The sequence below is a fragment of the Sceloporus undulatus genome, chromosome 7, assembly GCF_019175285.1.
Source record: "Sceloporus undulatus isolate JIND9_A2432 ecotype Alabama chromosome 7, SceUnd_v1.1, whole genome shotgun sequence".
Lineage (NCBI taxonomy): Eukaryota > Metazoa > Chordata > Lepidosauria > Squamata > Phrynosomatidae > Sceloporus > Sceloporus undulatus.
The window spans coordinates 48,910,818-48,933,558 of NC_056528.1; the positions used below are offsets into that span (position 1 = coordinate 48,910,818).

The 22,741-nt window shown below is 44.9% G+C and overlaps 1 protein-coding gene across 1 annotated transcript in view; it reads right to left on the reverse strand.

Moving 5' to 3' along the window:
• Window positions 1–22,741, reverse strand: part of TRPC5 (transient receptor potential cation channel subfamily C member 5) — a 112,843-nt gene that overhangs the window by 45,348 nt on the left and 44,754 nt on the right. The window contains exon 3 of the mRNA XM_042479205.1: window positions 9,649–10,170. Coding sequence (XP_042335139.1) covers window positions 9,649–10,170 — 522 coding nt within the window. The remainder of the gene's footprint in view (window positions 1–9,648; window positions 10,171–22,741) is intronic.

Consider the following 22,741-nt stretch of genomic DNA (forward strand, 5'->3'; position numbering starts at 1 on the left):
AGAAGGCTTTGCAAGAAGAAATACAGAAGACGCACATCTGAGACAATGCTTAAGGAAATCCCTCCGCTAGAAGAAATGTGGCCAGTGTTGAATGTGGTCCCAATTGAAGCTTTGGGCAGAAATAGCGGTCAATGGATAGAAACCTGTTCTCCTTTGCTTCTTGCACTTCTTGCCTTGTATTGTAACATGAAATGCTCCTAGCCGATTAGGGATCCTGCCTTGAGCAAGAAACGATGGCACAGTTGGCATGGATTTATCACCCGAATGATGTTATTGAGCAGAAACCAGAGTCAAGAGTGAATGGTGGAAGCAATCGCAGCAAACGAGCCGAAATGATCGCAGGCGTTGTGGATAAAACTGTCAAAAGACGGAGCGGTTTCTTGACACTGCTGAAAACCTTCCTCTTAATTGGGATGAATTTCGACTCTGTTTTCCTACCTTTGTATTTGGTGCATTGCGTTGTGAAACCTTTCATCAAGCACAGGGCTGGGAAACATAGGTATTTGGACTACCGGTCTCAGAATTGCTCATCCAGCAGGGCCACGGGTCTTTTGGTCTGGGGATTCTGGGTGTTGTGGTCCAAAAAAGGAACGTTTCTGAGCCCTAGGTCTAATCCGCGCTGCAGAAATGATGCCGTTTTGATACCACTGTATCTGCCATGGCTCAATGCTGGCAGAGCACTTTGACAGAGAAAGCTAAATATCTCACAATACTGCAAATCCCAGACTTCCATGGCATTGAGCCATGGAAGCTGAAGCGGTGTCAAACTGCATTAATTCTGCAGTGCAGATCGGACCCCCGTGAAGCAAAATCGCGTGCCAAGTGCGAATCGTCTTGGGCCTTTTGTACGGCAATTTTCGAGCAAAGGTAAGGTTTGACTTTGATTAGTTTCAACTGCCTTTAGACCAAGGATGAATGGATCTGGTTGGTTCCATTCTGCTGCTGCTCTCTGCGGCCCAATGTTTCATTTTATCGGCATTCAATTTTGCACAAAGAATGGGATTATTCCTAAGAGGTGTGCAGCATGTGCTCTTCACTGCCGCTTCTCTTTCCTTCAATTCGTTTTGTGCCATTTCCCCCATGGTTTCCAATGTACCCAAACTACCACCGATGAGGAAGACATAGCAGCTGAGTTCCTGGCCTAAAATCAGATCAACCGGCAAGGAACTCCAGGATTCTGCTTTCCAGACTGTATTTTTCAACAGCCCCAAATGCACATGGTAGAAAAGGATATCAGAGTAATTTGACCTCTGGGGTTTCTGATGAAAACTAACCTGATACACACCTCCCAAACTAATATGTGGATTAGAACGTGGATCCAAAACACACTGCAGAAATAATCCAGTTTGAGATCACTTTGAGTGCCCTGGCTCAGTGCTAGGGAATCCTGGGAATTATAGTTTGTTGTGGCACCAGAGCTGTCTGACAGAAGTGGCTCAATATCTCACCAAACTACAGTTCCCAGAATCTCCTAGCATTGAGCCAGAACAGTTAAAGCGGTATCAAATTGGATCATTTCTGCAGTGTGTTTTGGCACGTTCTTATCCATTGGCTCCTCTATGATCCAGATTCTTTGGGGAGCCATCTGCCCCAAAGAAACAATGCAATTCGAACCCCCTTTAACTGCTATAGAGTCCTAGGATTTGTAGTTTTGCAAGGCATCCGCACTCTTTGGCAAAGAAGGCTTTTATGAGATGGCGCCACAGCACTTAAAGTGGTGTCAAACCGCATTAGATGGGATTCCCATCACAATTATTGTACCCCTAAATGAGACTCATTCTCTCTATGGAGCCCATGAAAGATGGCTTTAAAAATATGCAAGACAACTGAAGGAAAGCTGGAGTCAATGCCAGACTGAAGGAACCTGGATGACTACATCATTTGGATGCAGTTCATCCCTTTAATGCTCACAAATGATTTATTTTGGAGCTGGGTTTTGGACGCACTGAAGGGCAATCTTTGCCCTTCATGGACACCCAATTTGAAATGTGCTCCGTTTGGCAGGTAAAGATGAACTCGCACATTTCTCTCAAATGGAAAGGAACTAAAAATAGGAGAGCTTGGGGAGATCTTGACCAGTGCGCCACTATAGCAGCATCTTCCATCTTCTCACCAACCATCTATTTGCATAGAATTGTGGAAGAGGTACATTTATTTCATGTAAAATATGCTAGGGCATGATATCATACAATGACAGACGCTATTTAAGTAGAAGAGAAGTAGAGAAGAAAATTAGCAACCTGTCTGTAATATTTACCCTGCAGTAAATGTTATTTTATAGTCTTTTAAAAAACGATCTTTGTCTATAGACACATACTTATTTCCGCCCTAGAAATAAAACCATTGGAGCCCTGGTTTCCGTCTCATAACATCTCCAGGCAAGAAGCAGGATTGGTTTGTCGGTTTTAATCTTTTCTCCAAAATAATATAATGGGTTACTCACAAAACAAAAGAAAAAACAGATTTTCATAAAGGATAAGATAGCCTTCCCTAGACTTTGCATTCCTCTGATCTTTTCTAAATCGCAGATAAATAAAACATTGTTGTTGCTTTGTGCCTCCAAATTGTTTCTGATTTACAGAAACCCTAAGGCTGGGTCCTCTTGGAAAGATTTGTTCCTTCTTCTGAGGTTGAGAGTGTGTGACTTGCCCAAGGTTTCCAAAGTCATAGTCCAACACTCAAACCATTATACCATGCTGTGGAAGCTAGCATCATGGATTATTCATTTAATACATGAGCACAGATGTGCATTAGGGCACTTCTGATGCACTTCCGGGCACCAGGTTCAAAGTACCAAAGTGTAACAGGAGTGCCTGATGCACATCAGAAGTGCACAACACAAGTGTCCAATAGTGTAAGAAGTGCTCAGGGTGCATCAGAGATGTCTTAAACTTTTTAAAGGGGGGATGTTTAATGTACTACATAAAATAGTACATACCAGTGGATTTCCACGGCTGGCAGGATTTGAATCCTGGTCTTGAGTCCTAGTCCAACACTCAAACATTACACCATACTGGCTCTAACATTTTATGTAGTACAGTACATTAAACATTATCTCCTTTAAAAAGTCCAGGACATCTCTGATGTGCCTTGGGCACTTCTTACACTATTGGACACTGATATGCACTGGGCACCTCTGATGTGCATCAGGCATTTCTGATGTACTTTGGGCTCCCCTGTTGCACTTTGGTACTTTCTACCTGGAAGTGCATCAGAAGTGCCCTAATGCACATCAGTGTTCATGGCACAAAGAGGCCTTGGCACATGAGTCACGCCACTGGCTACCACTGCACAATGGATGCCCATATGTTGCAACATAGGTGAGCACAGACATTGCAAACCTAGTCAGTTTTATTTCCTGCACATGTGTGTCCAGTCCCAAAGATGTGAGTCCCATGCTGAATTCCAGCCTTGGTTTGTTCATATTATTTCAGAAGTTCGTATGCCAGGCAAATTACCTTTTATGCGTTAATTAAATAGAAAAAAGATTAGGACATGCCCTGCGCTGTTTCCTGCAAAAAACGTTGTTTGTAAATGTTGAGATTCCAAGGGAAAGGTCTTCTGTTTTGTTCCAGTCTTTCTGGCAATGGAAACCGTTCTCTGCGCAGAATGGCTGCACACCGTGAATTCAAAACATACCGAGGGCATCTGATGAATTATTTAAAAGGTGGTGGTGATGGGGAACATAATTGTTTGTAATACATTTATTCATGGTGTAGATAAAAAATCATGCCGTTCCGACACAGGAGGGATCCTTTTGTTGAGCTCCATCGGGTTTTCACGCATTGGAAGATGGCGATCAATCCCCCCAATAGTTATGCTCCTCAAGAATCAATCAGTTATCTGAACTGAAGCTCCTTTTATGTGTCTATGATCTCTTTTACACTTTTGGATTGCAAAGAATAGGCAGAATGAAGGCAGCTAGGCTCCTTGCATGCTCTTGACAGCTATATATGAATGCAAAGTGCGGGTTATAACCCATATAGCCCTATACAATTTAGGTTCGGACTTGTATCTGAAAGACCATATTGCCCTGCCCATAATCCCCTTCTCTATGGCTGCATCTACACAGCAAAAATAGAGCAGTTCGACACCGCTTTAACTGTCGTGGGTTCATGCTATGGAATTCTGGGAACTGTAGTTTTGCTAGGCATTGAGCTTTCTCTGTCAGAGAGCTCTGGTGCCACAACAAACTCTGTGGATGTGTGTTCGCCCTTCAAGGAAAAATAGTTTGAAAGGAACAGAAAGAGACAGAAAAAGCTTGAACCATATTTTTCTTTTTCTTCCCCCCTTTTTTCTCTTGCAGACATTTAAGTAAAGAAAGAACCACCAGAGAGAGATCCATTACCTAACAGTATATGGACTGTCTTCCCAGCCATGCCATGGGAAGCTCGGAGGTACTTTGAATCTGTCAAGCGTGCCACTGCTGTTGGATGCGCAATGTCCCCAGGAGGCTCCGAAGGAACCTGGAGAAGCGCCAAGGGGCACTTCAGTCGGATTTCTTTCTTTCATATATACAGTATATATATATATATATATAGAGAGAGAAAAGGCCTTTCAAAAGTGTCTCCAGCTCATGAGGAATGGGAATACAGTATCTGGAAGCAAAAGCCCTCTTTGTGTATGCTGTCCCTACCTATATTTCAAAATTCACTCTTTTTCCCCCATGTCTGTTCTTCCTTCCTTCCTTCCTTCCTTCCTTCCTTCCTCCCTCTCTTCCCTTCCCTTCGCTTCATTTCCTTTTATTTGTTTCCCTTCCTTCCTGCCTACCATCTCCTTTTTCTTTTCTTTTTATTCCCATCCTCCCACTCCCTCTCTCCTTCCTTCCTTCCTTTCATCCATTTTGTTTTCCTTTCTTTTCATTCCCTTCCTACCTTTTTTCCTTTCTGTTTATTCCCTTCCCTTCCTCCCACACTCTCCTTCCTTCCTTCCCTCCTTCCTTTCTTCTTTCTTCCAATCCCTTCCTTTCCCTTCCCACCTTCCATCTCTTTTTTCCTTTCTTTTCATTCCCTTCCCTTCCTCCCACTCCCTCTCTCCTTCCTTCCTTCCTTCCCTTCCATTTTGATTTCTTTTCTTTCTATTCCCTTCCCTATCCCTATGAATGCAATAGAATATCTTGGGGTACATCTACATTGTAGAAATAACACAGTTTGATGCGGTGTTAACTGCCATGGTCCCATCCTACAGAATTTTGTAGGATTTGTAGTTTGGTGAGGCACTGGCACTCTTTGGCAGAAAAGGCTAAGGATCTTGTAAAACTACACCCAAACTCCAGGATCCCATAGGATGGAACTACAGCACTTAAAGTGGTGTCAAACCGCATTATTTCTACAGTGTAGATGCACCCTTGGAAAAGGCCATGGCTGGTAGGAACCCTGAATTGAGCACTCTGCATTACAGCAATAAGTTGCAAGTCACATGTTGTTCAGTGTGATTAATGGAGACGTAAGCAAAACAACAACAAAAGCACCCCTTGGAATTTAAAAGTTTTCATTGTGGGAGAAACAAAATTAATTGATTCCTGCATCCCTACTCCCCCATTTTATTAATGTTTGCTAATGACGTTTTCCCACCTGCTGCGTGTCCTATTCATTTCCCCTGAACTGGCAAGCCTTGCTCTGCTTTCTCGGGGAAAGGAAAAAAGAAATTACAGATGTAAAAAACACCTATTTATTTTGCTTAAAAGAGGGGGAAAATAATTGGGTTTCGGTGAGCATTTCTTCCCAGTACTCCCAGAAGCACATCCGAGAAGAGTCAGGGGACAAAAATGCTAAGAGACTCCCAACGTTGGCTCTCCAACCGCCGTTGTTGGAGCTGCACCATTTCCAGCTCTGCTCAACCTGAGTTTCATGAGCCCAAAGGAGACACACAAACAGTCTTCAGCCTACCAACAAATATCAAATTTATTCTCTTGCAACCAAAAATGGACCCAGCCAGAGCTTTCCACTAACAACAAAAGGGTTGCCATAAATCAGAAATGACGCAAAGGTGCACAACAAAAAATCCCTATGAGGGATATCAGGCTGTGAGAAAGTTACTGGCCCAAGTGTTGTTGTGGTTCCTTGCGAACCCAGATTTCCCAAGTCACATCCTAACCCTCTCATGGCAATGCTATACTGGCTGCACTGAAATGTTACTGTTACTGCATTGCAAAGTCATTCTTCAGTGCTCTGCTCTCTCTCTCCAATGAACCTCAAAGCTAGACCTCTGTGTCAGGGAATGGAAATGCATCATGTCTCTAGAGCCTATGAATATCAAGGAAGGAAGAGGACCACTGAGACAGGGACAGACAAGGAGGAAGAAAGAAGGTACGGCTTACACGATGCTGACCTATCCTAAAACACATGTCCGACTGTGCACATTTAGAAATAATGACTCTCATTGCAATGCAACCGATTTCACCCGCATTGGAGAGAGGATAACCCAGTGACCGGCATGCATAATTTCCAACTTGCTTCCTGGGTGGAAGCAATGCTTTCTGATGCTTTCTGATGCTTTCCATTCCAAAAGTTCATTATCCTGAGCCTAAACCTGGAAAAAGCAGCCCCTGAAACAGAGCAGGGTTGGGCAACTGTGGAGGGTCTATGCCCCTGACTATCATCTATCCTTGCAACTTCTGTGGACCATGTTTGCCCCTTTTTTCTGGCACCAGAAAGGGCTCAGAAGATCATTTCTAATATCTGAGAATTTCTGGTATTTGAGAAGGGCACAAGATATTATTAAAACGGCAAATTATTCATCACCGCACAACAGAAATATTCTGCTGATAGCAGCAAAAAGCATTTGTGGTTGTGTACTGGCCTGGCTCATTGTGCATTATGAATTTCAGTCGCACCTTGTGGCCACAATGCACCATGCCAGTATGCGACCACAAATGTGCAACACTGCTGTAATGCAATTCTGCTTTTGCCGCTATCAGCAGAATATTTCTGTTGCGCGGTGATGAAGAATGTGTCATGCATGCCTAGCACAAGTTATGCGCGCATGTGTCCCTAACAGGATGTCAGTCCTTGTGTGCTGATGGAAGTCATGCCCAAGTTATTGCCACCAAGACAGCTGCCAGGTATAGGGAATCCAGTCTAATCCCCTTAGCTACTGGGAGAGTGGTTTCACATATGCTCAAATGTAAGGTTATTGCTGAGAGAGAACAGAGCATGACACAGAAGAAGGGGGCAAAGATGTGATGCGGTTAAGCGCTATCCAGAAGGCAGGCCCTCTTTCCCTTGGTTGCAAGTCCAGGATAAAACCTCTTGTCTCCTTCTCTTTGCATTGATATTGGAGCTTTGTGGGGCCATAGCTGCCTTCTAAATCTTTCAGCATTTCCAATATGAGGAAGAAGGAGAGCAGAGCTTCAACCAGCAGATCTTTCCTCGAAGGGCCAGAGAAGACCCTCATCTTTAAACCACTGCCAAAGAAATCTCTTTTCTCTTATGCTTGCAGCAGAGTTTGCAGTCCTAAAAGACTGCTTCGGTTGTCTTCTTTCATGCTAATCTTTTGTGTTTATAAAAACTATGTTGTAGCTGTTTTCCTCTGCAATTCTGGAGGTTCCAGAGGATGCCTGTTGTTGTGCATCTAGCTAAAGGAAAATAGTGGGATGTTTTTCTGCTGCTACCTTCACCGTCTCCCAGCCAGGAACTATCTCTGGGTGCGTGGGAGGTGTGTAGTAGAGAAAAATATGGGTTTGGGGGGATGAATGAGAGACTATTTTAGTTATGTATCTGTGATACATCTCCTGATCCCACATTCATTATGGCCTGTTTTTTGTAATCCTGGACTATAAAGCAGTGGTTCCCAACCTTTGGTCCTCCAGATATCTTGGACTTTAGTGCCCAGAATTTCTGATTGATGGCCAAGTTGGCTGGGGCTTCTGGGATCTGAAGTCCAAAACACCTGAGGACCAAAGGATCTATCCAGGTGCCAAACACTATCCTCAAAATAGGTTTCTTTAATGCTTCCATCATGTTGGAAGCCTGTGAGTCTGCTCTGGGTTTCATTCCAAACTTTAAAGGATTTATCCAAGGTGTTGAATGCTATCCCTCAAATAGTTTTGACACCTTTAAAGTGCAGAATGAAACCCAGAATGGATAAATCTCACTTGTGACTTGGAAGCCGCTGTCCTTTGCTGTAGGACCTAAGATCATCCCTTGTCCATGTGGGCACCGTGTGATGTTTTTCTCCGGAGAAGCCTTTGTGGCTCTTTCCGCCGTGGAAGCAATTACCTTGATGCGCAAGATCTCAGCGTAGCACCACATCTACCCATAGTACCCAATTAGCATCAATTGTTTGGAGCTCGAGTCAGCCCTGGAAATGTGTGAGAACATTCAAATGCACGTACAGAACAGTGCCAGATGGTGCTTCCTGCTCACACTTACAGTTTATTCATGTCTGCGCTACTGTGAAAACAAAGAGTAATGTTGCGGAAGCGCTTGGCAATGGGTTAAATGCCCGATCCAGTCGAATCAAGGTTTGCCCTGAGAACTGGGGTGGTAAATGAGGGAAAGTGTGCTGACTTGCTGGTCAGAAGGTAGACAATGATGGGATGTGGGATGTGATGTGGGGTGCAATGGGATGATATGAGATGGATTAATATAGGATGGGACGTGCAACGGTACTAGTTGACCAGGCCCAACTTCTCAGTTTGAGGTGCAGTCTGCTTAATACAGGAGCAAGGTAGGCGCTGAAAGAACTTCCAACAATATTCATGACACTTGTGTTGAATGGAGACATTGTGCAATCAAACACACCAAGACAATGTGCGACTGAAGGAGCACTACTATCCGTTTCAGCCAGGGGAGATGGATATGCGTCAGCTGAGAATGTGCAACCACACTCATGATGGCATTAGACGCACAACCAGGGTGACCAGACATCCTCCTTTTTCCAGGACATGCCCTACATTTCATGTTTCTGCTTGGGATTCCAAAATGCCCTCCACTTTGAGCATAACTTAAGAAGCATGCATTTATGTCTATATTGGTGCTTTTAGCTTTTATTTTGTCATGGTCTACACCAGTGTTTCCCAAATATCAAATATCAACTATCACGATCTGTATATGGTCAAAACTAAACCAATTTAATCCTTCTCAACTCCCATCATCCCCAGCCAGTAAAATGAAGGCTCCAAGTTAGAAAATGCGGCAATCGCTTTTAAACAATGGCAAGTCAACTCAAATCTATCCTGCATTAACCAACTGGTCTTTTGCAGACAACCGGAAAAACAAACCGATATCATAGTCAAACATAGTTAAGATAAAATAGTTGCATTGAGAAAACAGTTGCATTAAGAAATAGTTGCATGTGAAGAAATAGTTGCATTGAGAAATAGTTGCATGAGACAAACATACAAAATAGGTCTGAGAGTATATCTTATCACTAGGCAGATTAGAAATTTCTCTCTTTATCTGGATGAATTTGACTTACTTGGGTGTTCAATAGGACACATAAGAGTTCCTGGTAATAAAAAATGGAAGGGGTTTTGCTTGTTTTTAAAGGAGAAAACACCTTTACAATGAACAACAAAAGGGTCTTAAATCTAAATACAAAGAGCATTCTATCAATTCTCAATTTTTGCAACCATTTGGGAGTTGTCCATCTGTATTGGGTATAAACAATGCATCACACCATCCCCATAAAGAAAACAGGCCTTACCTCTTTCTGATGATACTTTATTGCTACCTTTAGCTTTGCCAAATCATGACATTTTTGGGGATCTAACTCTTCGCTTTGGTCATCCCTGTGGTTCAGAATGATCTCCAGCTCTCTGGAGCTGCGCGCCTGGTCCAGGAGGTCCTTTGCAAATCTCTTGCACTGTTGTGAGAGCTCCTCGTACTCCGCCTTGAACTCATTCTCCACTTTGCTGAGCTCCTTCAGCTCCCAGCCCAGCCGAAAGGCAGTCAGGATCGGATCCTCGCTCGACAAGGCAATCAGAGAAGGACTGGCCAAAGCTTTGTAAATGTTCAGCCTCGACCTGGAGTGCCTCAGGCTGTCCACTTCGGAGCTAGAGACGCACTCCACGCAGTTGCATCTGATCTGGTGCGGCCGCGGGATTGTGACCCGTCTTTGGACTAGCAGCTTGATGATTTCGTAGTTGTTGGTGTGAGCCGCCAACATGATGGGGGTGATGTCGGGGGTGAATTCCGAAAACTGGGTGTCCATCATCAAGGTGGGAACCTGCACAAAAGCAGTCGGTTGAAATTTAGCTGGCACAAGCTACATAATAAAACTGGGGCAAATTGTGATAACAGAAGGGGTGCACCTACACTGTAGAAATAATGCAGTCTGACACCACTTTAACTGCCATGGCTCCATCCTACAGAATCCTGGGATCTCCAGTTTGGTGAGGCACCAGCACTCTTTGGCGGAGAAGGTTAAAGACTTTGTAAAACTACAAGACCAAGGATTCCATAGGATTGAGCTACAGCACTTGAAGTGGTGTGAAACTGCATTATTTCCACAGTGTAGATTCACCATCAGACACAAAAGGGACCACACTGGACCAGACCAACATCCTGTTTAGGCCCACAGTCTATGTCCCCAGTGTCCAACCCATTGCCCATGGAAGACTATCAGCATGGACATGGGCGAAATCCAGTTTCTGGTCCCATCTAGACAATGGTCTGAACCTCATTCCTTAGTCCCAATGGAGTAGATGCATCTAACTAGTTACTGAATAGTGACCCAACCCATAGATCAATCCCATTGAATCAATAGACCTGCTTTAGTTAGGTCACTAGTATTTAGATAAGTGAGTCAATGGGATTTCAATAAATGTTGGCTTATTCAGCCAACTGATTCAGTGGATCTGCTCTGGTTGGGACCAGCAGCATTTGCATTTGGACACATGAGTGTAACAGTGGCAAGGCACCTTCTCAAGACACCTATGTTTGGTAGCTATCATTACATCTTGGGATAGCACATACTGCCATTGAATGGAGCACTGTATGAGTATATAGAAATCCATAATTAGAGAGAGGGAGAAAAAGAGAAAGACAAAGTCTGTGTAAGAGTTTTAAGCTAAAATGTGCAGATGAAATCTCCTTTGGTCCTTTGATCATTTGACTTTGATCCCAGCAAGCACTGGAATATTGGCCTCCACGAACTTCCCATAAAACTGAACTGAAGATCGACAAGGCTGACTTTGGTTTAACTGAAGACCACCATTCAGATTTCTTCCCTTTTGATGACGCACAGTATTGTCAAACATTGGAGACAGACAAATATCTTTAAGAGTCAAAATGGGTGGAGGTGGCATTGCATTGAACAAGGAGACAGTGCGTGAGATGCTCCGATACACATCATCGCGATTCATAACAAGGTTTGTGTATCACGCCACCGAGATTACAATGTCAGCAAAGTTGCATCTCACAGCCTTTGTTGCAGGACCTCGGTCCCTGAATACCTCTGTTGCACAAGGACCAAAATGGTACAAACACACCTGTAAGAGAACCTACAAAGGTATATGACCCCAACAGGATTCTAGCACCAGTTGCAAGTCAGTGTACAGTCCTTTATGGGCCTATTTGTACTATTGTTATATTGTTATTGCTTTGATTTATTGTGTTGATGTATTGTATTGTTTTTGATTTGCTGTGCACCGCCCTGATCATAGGAAGGACGGTATACAAATAAAATATTTATTATTATTATTTATTTGCTTTCGATAGAGAATAAAAGAAGCATTGCTTGAACAGCTCCACTTTAAGGTGGCCATGGAGGGTGAGGGGAAAGAAACACTTAGAAGAAAATGAGATGTAAATAGTCTAAAAAGCTGCCAGCACCACAGTAGTGTGCTATTAAGTTATCAGTGTACCTCGCAGCTATGGCTGAGGCTAATGCATCCCCCCGTTGCGGCTTATTATCGGCATCTGGCGCTCAGAGGATGCTGAAACATGGAAGCGGAGGGCGCTTTGCAAACAGTTCTGTTTGCAACCTGGCCAACTCCCTGCCGGCGCTGCCAGCTACCCAGAGCACTCGGCACTTCACGTGACCTCTCCCGCCAACCCACTTCGTCTCCGCTGAGCATGACTAACTGCAGGTGAATGCTGCACACCCTTGCCTTGTGACTGTCAAAAGCACTTCATGGGAAGCATTGTCAAAAGGGCTCAGTGGCAGCAGTGTGTTATTTAGTCTGAACACACACACAGATGCACACGCACATGACTGAACAGCATGCTCTCAAGTTTGTCCTGGATCTCAGAAGGATGCAGTTCATCAGCAAAGAAAATATACTGCATATACTCATGTATAAGTCTAGAAATTTGACCCCAAAAAACCTGAGTTGACTTATCCATGGGCCAATCTTAGCTCTTAGGAGTTTATCACAGTCACTTTTGCCCCCAATCTGGGCTCCGCCAGGGGATGCGCATGGCTGAGTGAAAACGCATTTTATTGCACACTAAACTGTTGGCAAGGCATCCCTGTGCCATCGCCCAGCCCTAAGCCGTCTTTCAAAATTCATGCACCTGAGCCTGGATCAGGATAGTGTGAAGTGGATCCAGGTTTTGAGAAACTGAACTTTAAAAACAACCCCAGTATTTGTGATTTCTAGGACAGCAATTCATCCCCCCCTTTTACCCAGAAAAAGAGTACTCTGGGGAGTCTGATAGACCAGAGCATCACAAAAACAGCTTTGGGGAGAACCCACCTCCCATGCTGCATTTTGCCCATTATGTTTTATATCCCACATCAGCATTTTGCAAATGCAATTTCCAGTCCATGACCCTTCTTGGTTATCAATCTGACTACTGTGAGAAGATCTTTGCTGATATTGCCACAGCTGACAAAGTGACATTTGTCATAATTACTGACATCCAGTCCTTCACAGAGCTGAGATCTCTGATGGGTTGCTCTTTTCCAATTTGAGGTTTTCTTGCAGAAACACAGGAACACATGATTCTATGCTACAGCCCCATAAAACTCCTCCAAGGTTATTTTCAACCCGAGGAGCATAAATAAGGCATTATTCCCCCCATTACCTTTCTCTGGATGCAAGCCATTAAACAAGAACCTGCGGAAAGCTCAGTCATCATTCAGCTCTTATGTGAAAAGCAACAACTTGGTGGGTTTTGTTTTTTACAAAAAAACAGAAAGGTTGGCAGGTTGGCATTCAAAATCATCATCACAGTTTTCCCATCTGAGCCCAGAAGGGTTTATTATTTCCTCATGCGTTTCCGTTCTCAGAAAAAATATTTTCACACCTCACACGACTGGAGTGAGAAAGGCTCCAAATGATGAAACCATAGAAGATGAGAGAGCGATCATGTCACCGTTTATTGCCAGGGAAGGGAATAAGAAGCCTCCATTGCCTCTGGCTGATGAGAGATTGCTACTTTTATTCTTTCTCTCTCTCTATTTGACTGCATCTACGTTGCAAGAATAATCCAGTTTGACACCACTTTGAATGGCTGGATCCTATGGAATCCAGGGATTTCTAGTTTGTTGTGGCCCCAGAGCTCTCTGACAGAGAAGGCTAAATATCTCCCAAAACTGCAAATCCCAGTATTCCATAGTACTGAGCTATGGCAGTTAAAGTGGTGTCAAACTGCATTATTTCTACAGTGTTAGATGCAGCTGAGCTTTTCTAAGGCCCTGTGTACACCAGTCTTAAAGACTGGGTTGGGGCGGAGTTGGGGCATAGCATATATATGGCTCCAACCCCAGGGCAGAGTGATGCTGTGCAACTGTCGCACCACATGGCACATGGCATCACGGTGCTCCTCCAGCGCTGTGTCCAGATGACACAGCACCATAGGAGCACCACCAAGTCGTGGCAGCACAGCTATCACACCCTGCAAAGGCTAGATCAGGGCTGTGGTGAGCAGCTGCCACGGCCCCAACTTTGCTGAAACAGGGGCAGCTGCATGCTGCCCCTTTGGGGCTGTCTGTACAGCCCCTAACTCCCCTACTCTGTTCCAGTTCCCTTCCCTAAGAGGAAACAGTCTGGCTTGCAAGACTCTATGGTATGGACAAATGCACTCTTAGTCACTGCCGAAACCTGAGCTTCCAGTCCAAGGATGGGTCCACTAACAAGATGCCAGTCGAAACCAACATGTTGAAAATGCCAGATGACCAACTTGGGTATTGTAATTGCTTGCACTTCAACCTGCAGTAAAAGCACATTTTTCTACTAGTGCAACCTGGAGGCTAGAGGAAATCTGGGCCACATTTGAAAATTGAGAAAATGCTGAGCTGATCATGTTCCCGTCATGTGCCACGGTTCACATTGCTCTCCTTTCCATGGCAGTTTGCCAAGGCTGTTGTGTGAATTAGTCCTGGGGAGGGGGTCCAAATTGGATCTGGGAAATTTCCCTGTCATGCTTTTGATCCCCACACAGTTTTCCCATATCACAATAATCCCCTTGGCTTCAATGGAACCCCTCCAGAGTCCAGCCAAAGTGACTATACGAAGCACAGTGTTATTAAACATGTTCAAAACATAGCTCCAACGGGGAAGCAACTGTAAACTGTTTTGATGCCAGCTCTGGATGCCAGTGCAAGAATGAGCAAAGGCAGACTTTCTGAAGGATGGCCAAAGAAGAAAAAAAGGAAGAAACCCAGACGTTTGTCCATTCGTATTGACCTAGTTTATTTATCATTTAATTTGCCTGCTTATTCAAGTGTTCAAGGAATGAGGCATGCCTTTGGGACTGGTCTGCAGAGAAAGGGAGCAGGTGTATGTAGGGCCGCTGATAGTGGCGCTGGATCTCATCTCGATGCACTTTGCTCACCGGCACAGTTAAGAAACACACTGGAACTGCATAGACTGTTGGAAGATGTCAGGCGTATTTATCGCTCCGACTGCAATCATGGACTCTCCGCTATGCGAGCAACACAGGCTTGAGCAATGTTCAAAATTGGATATTACCACTCAAAAACGATTGCGGAGTCATGCTGGAGGTCTCGAATATGTGGCATCCAACCATAACTGCACACACTGCCGCAATAATTTTTGAAAAGGAACAGCATTGCTGGAACAAAGAATCAAAACACTCCTCTCCAGTTTGGAGAGCTATTTGGATAGCTGGGTTGCTGTCCAGTGGTTTGGGACTACAAACCCCATTGACTGCCCACTTTGCTGCCTGGGATGATGGGAACTGTGGTCCCAAACACCCAAAGGCTGCCCTGTCTTGGAGACAGCAAAACCATTGCTTTGAAAGGCAATGTACCCCTTTCTGGGAACCTTCCAGCCATCTTGGATTCTAATCCCATACATCCCAGTGGAGCTGGGGTTTTCTGAAAAAGGCCTCAGGGCCTTTTAAATGTAAAATGCACCAAAGTGAAAAACATTAAACCTTAGCTTCTCCTTGCAAACTAACCATGGGAATGATCAATCGGCAAAAGGTTGCTCTCTTTGAACATCGACCAATCCACTTCCAACAAAGACCTGGGAGTTGTGCGATTTAAATAAATCGACCTGCACACATCAGTTCTAGCCATACAGCTGAGGAACGCAGCAGAGCTAGTTATGAAAGAGATCCACGCCAGAGAGGAGCAGTGCCTTCGATCACACAGTATGACTTGCTAGGGCAAGGCAAAAGCGAAAAAGGCATTCAACCATGGCTTTGTGGACATTTCAACTTCACTGATTTCAGGATGGCGGCTCCAGAATTGGAATGGGATCATCTGGCGGCAACACAGACTCTTTAAAATAGTTACTAAAGCTGCAGGAAAACAGCCATCCAAACCCAGAGCTTTGGAAAGTTACTTTTGGAGACTGTGGGCAGGGGTTGCATTGCTGTGCTGCTTATGACTGGAAGGGGGAGGCCACTCAGGCTGCATCCGCACTGCAGAAATATTCTAGTTTGACACCACTTTAACTGGCATGGCTCAGAGCTATGGAATTCTGGGAAGTGTAGTTTATTGTGGCACCATGTTTCCAATTTATGGCAACCCTAATGTGAACTTGGGGCTTTCTCTGCAAGATTTGTTCAGAGAGGTTTTGCCTTTGCCTTCCTCTGAGGCTGAGAGAGTACTACTTGACCATGGTCACTCAGTGGGTTTCATGGCCGAACTGGGAATCGAACCCTGATCCCCAGAATCATAGTCCCAACACTCAAACCACTATGCCATGCTGCCTTTCCCCAGCCCCCTGAGAGGGCACAGTTCCCCATAGAAAAGCCAAATAACCCCCCATTTTTTTTAGTTTGCAGTTCTCTACAATGGAGCTCATACATAGAAACATCATGGTAGCTGAATAGAAACATTACGAAACTACAGCCTCCATATCCACAGATTCTTTATCTGTGGATTCATGCATCCATGGCATGAAAATATTTTTAAAATATATTAATTCCAAATAGCAAAGCTTGATTGTTGCCAATTTATAAAAGGGGCAACATTTTATGGACCCATTGCATTTAATGGGACTTGAGCATCCACAGATTTTGGTATCCATAGGGTTCCTGCAACCAAACTCCAGCGGATAACAAGGGCCCCTTGTACTCCATTTTATTTCCTACATATGCAAGATGGGTTACGAAGACACAAGTCCCAAACGACATCTCCCTTACAGACACATAGACGCACACTGCTTTTCTTGGGTAGCTCCAAGTGACTGTAGGTAAGTTCATGCCAGGATTTCATTTTTACTTACTACCAGGCCTATCCTTTTAGTAAAAGCAGCCGGCCTCCGTTCCCCATGCTGAGCAAAGGAACAGCTAAGCCCTTTCTCCTGCTTATGGTTTCTCATTTTACTGCTTATAATAAACACACTCGAGAAGTTTATTATAGTGATGAATTGCCGGCTTTACAGTTATGCTCCCCCGGTTATTTAAAGGCCTCTTTAATATTTCATTTGCGTCAGCCTGCCTCAGCCAAGAGCCCTCCGAATGGGCTGTGGTTTTTTAAAAACTCCCATCGTCCTCATACACCAGTCTGTCTGGGGACGAAGGGAGCTGTAGTCTGACACAGAGAGCTGGGCAAGAGGAGAGATGTTGAAACAGCAGCTCAGGTTGGGTTTGCACATAGGCATTGCTCTGTGTTTCTGCTAGTGTTGTCAAGAAAGCTCAGTCCATGAGAACAGAGTTTTCCACGTGATTTAGACGCATATGCCATCCATAAAAAATGTGCTTCCCAGTTATTACCTATTGCATAACTCTGGCATAATCGTCATCTATTTGACTTCTGATTTAACAGTACCAAATTAGCTAGAGCTTTTTAAAACCCCATGATAGGTTCGCCTTGTTGTTGTTGTTGTTGTTGTTGTTGTTGTGCACCTCCAAGTCGTTTCTGATTTATGGAGACGATTTATGGCGACCCTAAAGCGTTCACCTGATGAGCTTCTTCTGAGGGGGTTTGCCATTGCCATCCTCTGAGGCTGAGAGAGCATGACGCACCGAAGGTCACTCACTGGGTTTCCATGGCCAAGCCAGGATTCGAACCCTGGTCAGCCAGTGTCTTAGACCGACGCTCAAACCATTACACCACACTGGCTCTCAGGTTCGCCTTGGAGTTGCCATAAATCTGGCACGGCTTGAAGGCACACAACAACAATGAAGTCTGCAATGCCAACGTTTCCTCTGAGTTCTACTGTTGCCGCTGTTTTGAGGCCAATCGCCAGCCACTCAGCTGTACATACTGTATATATTCATGTGTAAGTCTAGAAATTTAGGTCAAAAAATTGACCCCAAAAACTTGAGTTGACTTATCCATGGGTCAAAGTAAGTACTGTATCTTAACTCTTCTTAAAAAGAAGGAACCATTTCCTGGTGCAAAGCAAGAATATAATATGTGAAGCACCAATCCAAACTACTCACTCATCCATCCATCCTTAAGAGTGAGCACAAAGAGTTATCTCTGCTGGGATTTTGTAAGCTCTTTGCCATTGCTTTGCTTTGCTTCATCCTTTATATTCTTTGCTATATGCTCCTAAGTTTTACCCTCGAAGTATCCATGGGTCATATCAAGATCCATAATTTTTGCCCTCGACTTATACATGCGGTCGGCTTATGGTCGAGTATAATACGGTAATCCATGTTGCTTTATTTTTGTGGTTTAGCGACAAGAGTAAGCATAGCCAGACAGGGACACATGTCCCCAATGGGAAATTTCATAAACATGTTCGAAGCACTGGAGGGCAGTTCAGCTCTCGATGCGAAAGGAGCAAATGCTTTGCATTCATGTCTTCCACGTTGAGGAACAAGTGACACTTCACATTTCAGAAGCACAAAGCCCAATATGTGCTTTGTCATTTCTTTCCCTTTTTTTTTACCCCCTGCTTATTTGTTCCACGTTAAAAGCTATTTAAATGCTAGGAATCAGAAGCCGCGCATGTGTGTGTGTGTGCGGCAAGAATGACTAAGAGCCAAGGGTGCATATTTTGTATTTTATTTCTTCTTTTGCGAAATTAATCTTGCTAAAGAGCTTACCCACTCAAATGCTCTTAATACCTTGTATGGCAGTATTTTACACAATGTACATTTTACAGATAAGCTGCTTTCCAATCGAAGAAAACATGCTCAATAAAGCAATTTCTGTGGGTAGCGGTTGTGATCATTAACATGTATACAACCAGGCGGAAGAGTTCCTCAGACTCCTTAAGGAATAGTTATTCCAATGAGAAGGGAGGGTGCATTTTCAGCTTGAAATCAATAATTTTAGAGTTGTAAAGGTCCATAAGGGTCATCCAGCCCAACCCCCTGCCATGCAAGAATACACAACTAATACAATCCTGAAAGATGGCCATCTGCATTTTGTTTAAAGACCTCCAAAAATGGAGAGTCCACCATCCTCTAAAGCAGGGGTTGGCAATCTCCGGCCCGTGGGCCGGATGCGGCCCGCGGAGGCCTTTCAGCTGGCCCCTGGCTGCTGCTGCTGCCGCCGCCGCCGCCACCTCCGCCAATTGCGGCTTTTTGCCGCTCCGGGCGCCGCCATTTCCCCCCCCCCAAAATGATGGCGAAGTCTCGCGCGACCTTCCCCAAGGTCGCATGAGACTTCGCCGCCATTGTGGGGGGGGGAAATGGCGGCAGCCTAGAGGCGAAGTCTCACGCGACCACAGAAAAGGTCACATGAGACTTCACCGCCATTGGTGGTGGCCTCTAGGAGGCCCGCTGCGGCTGCCGGAGCCCTCGAACAGGGCTCTGACGGCCTCAGGGGGCCTCTGGGAGGCCAGTTGCCGTCTCCGGGGCCCTCCAAGAGGACTCCAGCGGCGGCAAAAGGACTGGCAAAGAGGAAGAGGCCTCCAGCGCTGGTGGCCCCCACCGGCTTTTTTGCCAGGCTCTGATGGGGCCTGGGGCCCTGACAGGGGCCAGCAAAGAGGGGGAGGCCTCCAGCGCTGGCAGCCCCAGCCGGATTTTTTGCTGGCCTCTGACGGGGCCTGGGGCCCTGTCAGGGGCCGGCAAAGAGGAGGAGGCCTGGCCCCCAGAGGGTGGAAGCTCCGCCCCCGGCATGCGGCTCCACCCCCAGAGGGTGGAAGCTCCACCCCCAGCACGCGCCCCCGCCCCCAGAGGGTGGAAGCTCCACCCCCGGCTTTGGCCCCCCAGTCGCCTGAGGGACAGCAATCCGGCCCCCGGCTCAAAAAGGTTGCCTACCCCTGCTCTAAAGCAGTCCATCCCACACATTGTCAAATACTTCTTACAGTCAAATTCTTCCTAATGCTTAGATAGCATCTCTTTCTTTATCATTTCAGCCCATTGGTTTGTATCCTAGTCTCTGGATTAGCAGAAAGCAAGCTCACTCCATTTTCTACATGGCATCCCTTCTGATATTTAAAGGTGGCTATCGTGTCACCTTTCCATCTTCTCCAAGCTCAACATGCCCAACTTCTTAGGGCACTCCTCCTAGGGCTTGGGTTCTAGACCTTCTCTGGACACCTTCCAGCTTCTCAATGGCTTCTTAGACCCATTTTAATCTATCTCACTCCCTCTGCTTGGGATGAGGCCATAATTCAAAGGCAGAAGACCCATTTCAGTTGCCAGGATCAATCCCCAGCAATGGCATCTGAAGAAGGCTCTAGTCGAAACGCGTTTGGATATGTTTATACTTTTCATTGTGTAAGTCCTTTGGAAGTTCATATGCCTCTTATTTTCCATGCACTTTAGATGTGTCTATACTTTTAACTTTGCATGCATCTAGGAAGTGTATACACTCCTTTGTCATTTATGCATTCTGGCCAAGTGTATTGCTTTGTCTACACACTGTTTATCTGGATGCCAGGAAATTGCTGTTACTGCATCATTTGAATATATTAGATATTAAAACTTTCTTATGCGTTACTCAGTGAACGCTTTTCCCTAGACCTTTCTGTTTGCCATGCAGTAACTCATGGTGCCACCTCCGCCCATTGGCTTCCTCCTCCCTTGCCACCCCACACAGAATCGGATAGGGAAGGCTAAATATCTCACAACACTACAAATCCCAGGATTCCATAGCCACAGCAGTTAAGCAGTGGTCGTGTATTTTTGCATGGCAGGCATTTGGAATAGATGGCCCTGGTGGACCTTTTCAACTCTAGGATGCCATTATTCTAAACTGGAGTCATAGTACTATAATTACGTAGTGTGGCAATGCCCTTGGTTGTCCACAATGGGAACAAATGCTGGACACTCACCATTGGCTTAGTCTAGCAAGGCCCTTAAGATCTTATGGCCCATGAGTCCATTTTTGGATGCACCACATTTGCAAACTAGCTCCCAAACCTCTTGCCTCTATAAAAATGACTGACCACATCTTAGCGCACTTCCCAAGACACCATCTTGGCTGCAGAATCATCCGAGAAGATGAGTTTCAAGGAGATGCTATCAGAAAAGCCTCCATGTTCTCCCAGGTCATGACGGCATGATAGTACAAAATCATCATCAATTAAGTCATTAATGGTAGAGCCCGCCCTCCTGGTGGGCCTCCGTATCTGATGGGCTTCCTGAGCTGACCAGGCCTGCCCTGACTTTGGCACAGTTTCCGTCTTCTAACTTCTTCTCTGGGTTTTTGATGAGTTCATGTTTTCTGACTGCATCAGCAATGATTAAATAAAGTGGTCTTTGATTTCGCTGGAGGCTTAATTGGATGAAATCCATTTCCAGGGCAGCGTTTAGTGACAAAGGCCTATCACGAACTGTGATCATGAGCTATTACTGCATCAATAAAATGAATAATGAAAAGTGTAGACATTGGCACAGCTGTTGGGAAGAGGAGCAAGAAGAGACTGGCCTTCCACTGGATAGACAGACACATGGCTGATGGATGAAGGAGAAGAGGCACAACCAAGAGCCCTCTTTGAACTGGAATACGTCGCCAATCGATTTGCCAACCCAGGATGGTCACTGGTCCTGAGGTTTCTCAGCCAAAACTTGAGTCCTAAAGACAGTTTCTGATGGTATTATTAAGCCTTGTGTTTTCATATCAGCGCATTGTTATCTGAAGAAGATCTTCAAGTCCAAATGGATGTCATTTGCAAGTACATCTTATGACTGTTGTTAGCTGTTACCCAGATTGCCATGAACGTTCTTATATGTCATGTATATTGTTTTAGATTCTTGGGTTTATTGCAGTTTGTCACAACTATTTTTGTTGTAGTTGTTGTTGATAATCTTTCTATTCTGATTTTGATATCACCTTGTAGTCTTCATTATCCTTGCTATTTGTATACTGGTTTCTTAGTCCAGCCGCCTCTCTCTAGAGATATATACTGAGTATATTTTATTTATCTATGATTAGTGTAGCAGCATAGCTACACCGGAGACCAAGGTTCGAATCCCCACTCACTCAAGGAAACCTATTGATTGACCTTCCTCAGAGGAAGGCAAAGGCAAGCCGCCTCTGAACAAACTTTGCCAAGATTTGCTTGGATTTGCAAAGGTCTGCTTAGGGGCACCATAAGTTGGGAATGACTTGAAGGCACACAACAACAACAACATTTATTGACCTTTGGTTTTTGGTTTCTGGCACGTCTGGTGCCTTGCAACACTGAGCCAGACCATTGATCCATCCAGAACAGTATATTCTGCTCCGACTGGCAGCTATTGCTTTCTAGGGCTAAAGACAAGATTCATTCTGAGCCCTGTCTAGAGATCTATAGTATTCCTTGGTGGTCTCTCATCTGAATATTAACCATGGTCTGGTTATTTTTACCTTCTGAAAATGGAAAATCCCAGGTGTGTTCAGGATGATGTGGTGATATCTAAACATGACCCCTGTCCATACTATTGGGAGCTGTGATCCAGAATAGTACCATTTTCAAGCTCCACCGCTGGGTTCATCTTGCTTTGGCAGCAAAGAGCCCAAGAACAAGACATATCATATTGCAAAAGACATTGCAGGAATTTCCTTTCACTGGAGAGAAGCTTATCTGAAACAAAAGGTTGGATTTGTGTTAACCAATGCTCCCGACGGCGCAAGCCCTCCTTTCAGTAAGTGCCACAGGATTAGTGTCAGGCTGCAAAAGTTCATCTTTATGCTCCCTCTAGGACTCTTTGCAAAATAAGCATCTTTCCTCCGTTTATGAAGGCAGCGTCTGTTCTTCAGAGCAGAACATATGGGGAAGGGTCTCTGCTGAGCTCTGAATGGCAAACTCATGGGATTGACTGCTCTTTGAAGTAAATATCAAGCATGCATACATGCACATAGCCACACATGCACACGGGGGATATAAAACCTTACTCGCATTGGTCTTGCAAGCTAGAATGAGAAGCGTCAACATTTTTCTCTTTGCCTGCTAGTAGTAGGATCCCTTGCCAAAGAAAACCCCATGAAATTCATGAGGTCACTATAAATGACCAGGCGATCTGAAGGTGTACATAAAGACACAAAC